The sequence below is a fragment of the Peromyscus eremicus genome, chromosome 1 (assembly GCF_949786415.1).
Source record: "Peromyscus eremicus chromosome 1, PerEre_H2_v1, whole genome shotgun sequence".
In the NCBI taxonomy this organism is placed as follows: Eukaryota; Metazoa; Chordata; class Mammalia; order Rodentia; family Cricetidae; genus Peromyscus; species Peromyscus eremicus.
In genome coordinates, this window is record NC_081416.1 from 160,608,320 (window position 1) to 160,612,664 (window position 4,345).

Genomic DNA, 4,345 nt, shown 5'->3' on the forward strand with positions numbered 1-4,345 from the left:
GTTTTGGAAATGGGGAGAATAGATTCCCCTTAAATTGCAAGTCAGTAGGTGTTTCTTTACAGTTAACTTTAGCAAAATTCATACAAAATAGTAATTAACAATGATCTTCTTTACTTGTTAACTCACAAGGAAACACCTTCAAAACTGCATTTTTGTTAAAGTTTCTGTACTAAAATGTAGAAAAACTGAACTACACAAATACTGAAAAGTTAAAAATTCCTTAATTTTTTATTCCTAGTACCACTACCACAATTTACAGGGCAATACACCTGATGTAATGAAAAGAAAAAGAAAAAGACAAAGCTACAACAGATAAAAGACCTCAGGAATGTACATCTAATTGACACTACATTGCATGAATCAATGGCTGCACTTTTTGCAAACTGTGGCTATGGCAGTCCTGAACAAGAAGGGTTTCCTGTTTAAGCTGCAGTAACTTTTCTGACTATGGATCATCGCTCCTTCTGTGGCAGATTTTTACAGTTCCTCTAATGCATTTAGGACGACTGTCTCAAGGTAACCTGCAGCTTCCCTGACAACTCCTCGCTCTCTCTCCTGCTAAGAACTGTAGCCCTTTTCTGCTTTTTTTTTTAAACCTTCTGCTACCATATCCACCACTTCCACCACCAGATCCATAGCCACCACCATAGGGACTGCCTGAGCTTCTTCCACCAAAACTGCCCCCTTTCATGGGCCCATAATTTGATTGCTGTTGTTCACTATAATTTCCAAAGTCATTATAGTTCCCACCACCACCATAGTTACCATCACCTCCAAATCCATTATATCCACCATCACCACCTCCATAACTACCTCTGCTGCCACCACCTCCACCACCATAGTCTCCTCTTCCACCAAAGTTTCCACCACGACCAAAATTACCTCCACCACCTCCAAAGTTTCCTCCACGACCCATAAAGTTTCCAGATCCACCTCCACGACCTCTCTGTGATCCAACAGACTGCATCTCTTGTTTAGAAAGGGCCTTTTTCACTTCACAATTATGCCCATTAATAGTGTGGTATTTCTGAACAACAATTTTATCAACTGTGTCATGATCATCAAAAGTTACAAAAGCGAATCCTCTCTTTTTTCCACTCTGCCTGTCTTCCATAACTTCTATGGTTTCAATTTTGCCATACTTTTCAAAGTAGTCTCTCAGATTATATTCTTCTGTATCTTCTTTAATACCACCAACAAAAATTTTCTTCACGGTTAAATGGGCACCAGGCTTTACAGAATCCTCTCTAGAAACAGCTCTCTTTGGTTCCACCACACGCCAATCAACCTTGTGTGGCCGAGCACACATTGCAGCATCCACCTCTTCAACACAAGAGTAGGTCACAAAACCAAAGCCTCTGGAACGTTTTGTTTGGGGATCTCTCATTACCACACAGTCTGTAAGTGTGCCCCATTTCTCAAAATGTTCTCTTAAGCTATCATCTGTGGTTTCAAAGCTCAGACCACCAATAAACAGCTTCCTCAACTGTTCTGGTTCCTTTGGATCATGGCCCTCCATTTTGAGACCGGACTCGCCTCTTCCAACTCGAGTTCAATATGGGCAATAATAATATTTTTTAAAGTAAATTGAATTAGGGGCAGGGGAAATGTTTTACTTAGTTGGGAAAGTGTTTGCCAAGTAAGTAAGCATCTAACATGAGTTCAAACCCCAGGACCCACAAAAATATTCTGGCATGATGGCACACATTTGTGATCTCAGCACTGGGAGCAGAGACAGGTGAATCCCTGGGGCTCTCTAGCCAGTCAACTTAACCTAATCATTGAGTTCAAAGTCAGTGAAAAATAATGCCTCAAGAAGTAGACAGTACCCTAGTACTGTCACCTGGGGTTCACCCACCTCTGGCCTCCACACACATGCATATCATTGGCACACACATGAACACTAACGTATACACAGAGAGAGAGAAGGAAAAGAGAAATGAATCAACCTGTAGATTCTTTATCCCAAGTGTGGGTTTTGGGGTGTTTTGTTGTTGTTGTTGTTGTTGTTTGTTTTGTTTTGTTTTTTTTGTCTTGTTTTGTCTTGTTTGTTTTGGTTTTGTTCTTGATTTTTCCGGGAACCTCAATTCACATTTGTCTCCATCTGCTTCAGAATATCTCCACAGGGGTGTATGACTATTAGCTGGAACAGGAAATGCCTAGCCATCCTCATCCTCTCAAGCCTGCATCCCATGCCTTCTCTTTTTGCCAGCCACCCCACCACATCTTCCTTCAAATTCTTCTCCTCTCTGTCACTCATTTTCATCCTCACGGTTCTCAGTCTTCCTCCTGTCACTGTTTCATACCTGGGTTTCTTAAAAAAGAAAAAAATCTAGCTGGTTTTCCTGCCTTCCATCACATCTGCAGCTCAACAGTATGCATGACCACTTCTTAATCTTCTTCATTTAAATAGTCCAGGTGCCTCAGATTCCAGGGCATTCTACCACCAGCAAGGTCCAGTCTGATCCCTCTCCTCATCTCTCCTTTATTTCCATTCTGTTGAGTAATACTTGATGATCAATACAATTGCAGATTTTTTTAAGAGAAAAGGTGGAAGAAACATTGATTGAAGGTGTTTCAGAAATGGTGTTGCATGGGATGTTGGTAGTTGTGATGAGAACTCAGGTATCTGCCCTCATAGGACCTTTCATAGTCTGCAAATGCATTTTACCATGGGAAGCCACCGCCATTGTAGCAGGTGGTGAACAGCTGGTACCACATATTCCCACAAAAGTAAAAGAAAGCAGAATCTGAGCGGGGTCACCCTGTGAGCTATGTTCTCCATTTGTTTCTACAGGGAGCCCCGCAAGGTAGTCCTTCACAAAGGCTCCACTGGCCTGGGCTTCAACATTGTGGGCGGGGAAGATGGAGAAGGTATTTTTGTATCCTTCATTCTGGCCGGTGGACCAGCAGACCTGAGTGGGGAGCTCCAGAGAGGAGACCAGATCTTATCGGTGAGTATGTCTCTTTAATATTCTTTCCATCTACATCTAGCATCAGGTTTGGGAGCATTGCAGATGAGGTGGTCCATAGGTACTTGATGCTTGTTATTTTACTTCTCTTGAATAAAGGTATATGAGGCTCTAGTGTCTTCTTTTAGATAGTGATCCATATCTGTATGCAATAGAACATTGAGAAACAGGGCTTATTAAAATGGTATACTATTTGTCTATTGAGATACAATCTCCCCAGAACTTGTGACCACACTCCTAAAATTTCAGTTTTATAATATAGTTTGATGCATATAAGTATGTAAGAGAATGCCACAGGGTATGGTGATGGTGATAAGTGGCAGTGGGCGGCATTCACCTAAGTTCAAGAATTACCAGCAGCAACAACAAAAAATTTAAAAGAGAATTGCCAGGAAAAACATTCTAAGCGTATATTATTTGCTAATAATTTTATTAAAGTGAAGTTTAAGGTCACTTTACTAAGGTATCTGATAAACAAAAACTTGTACCTATTTAGTATATACAACTGGATGTGTTTAGAAGAATATGCATTTCTATTAATCTCTTACCATGGGGTACCATCATAAATATATGCATCATCTCTAATATTTCTCCTAATATTCTGTCTATGGTGTTGTCACTTAAAACTCACTTATAGCACACCTAACCCATTAACAAAAAAATGTTAAGCAGGCTAGAGAAATGGCTCAGTCTGTAAGATGCCAGCTGGGCAAACATCAGGAACTGAGTTCAGATCCCCAGCACTCCTAAAAAGCTGGGCACAGTGCTACACACCTATAATCCCAGTGCTGTGAAGGTAGACAGAGGAAAACAGCCAGTGTCAACCTCTGGTACACACACACACACACACACACACACACACACACACACACACACTGAAAAGAATTAAATATACAGTACACACAGTATTATTAACTGTAGGTACTATGCTGTAACATAGATTTAGAGATTATATTCATCTTTCATAACTATAAAATTTATTTTCAAGTTTCACAAAGGTATCTCCCCATGTTTATATGAGAGAATCAGACCCACTAATATTGAGTAATGTCAAAGTTTAGCAAGTTAATGTATATGATTAATTTCCTAGCTATCAAAAATCTGAGTAAAGTTTCAAATTTAAGGTCCAGTTCTACTGGCCCTGTCCTTTCTTGCTTCCTCCCTTTTGTTTTTCCTTTTCTCTTGCTTTCTTGTATTCTCTCATGTGTGTTCGTGTACTTATTGACTGTTTTCACCACATAAAGCTTCCTCCCTGGTGTAGTGGATAGTTAAATCCATCACTAATGTTCATAATCATATTAGAGTTTTGATAATAATGTAAATAATAGAGAATTACATAAGGATTCTAGTTCTTATAGAAGATTATGGTTCAT

General features: G+C 39.9%; 1 protein-coding gene across 1 annotated transcript; it reads right to left on the minus strand.

The window, feature by feature from the left end:
• Positions 1–315: 315 nt before the first annotated feature.
• LOC131922453 (heterogeneous nuclear ribonucleoprotein A3-like) lies at positions 316–1,556 on the minus strand. Its single transcript, XM_059277244.1, has one exon. The coding sequence runs from the start codon at positions 1,517–1,519 to the stop codon at positions 512–514; it is 1,008 nt and encodes a 335-aa protein (XP_059133227.1). The 5' UTR covers positions 1,520–1,556; the 3' UTR covers positions 316–511.
• Between the last annotated feature and the right edge of the window lie 2,789 nt (positions 1,557–4,345).

What these genes read in the sequence shown, in the direction of transcription:
- LOC131922453 (XM_059277244.1), bottom strand. Translation starts at nt 1,519, where the DNA reads ATGGAGGGCCATGATCCAAAGGAACCAGAACAGTTGAGGAAGCTGTTT.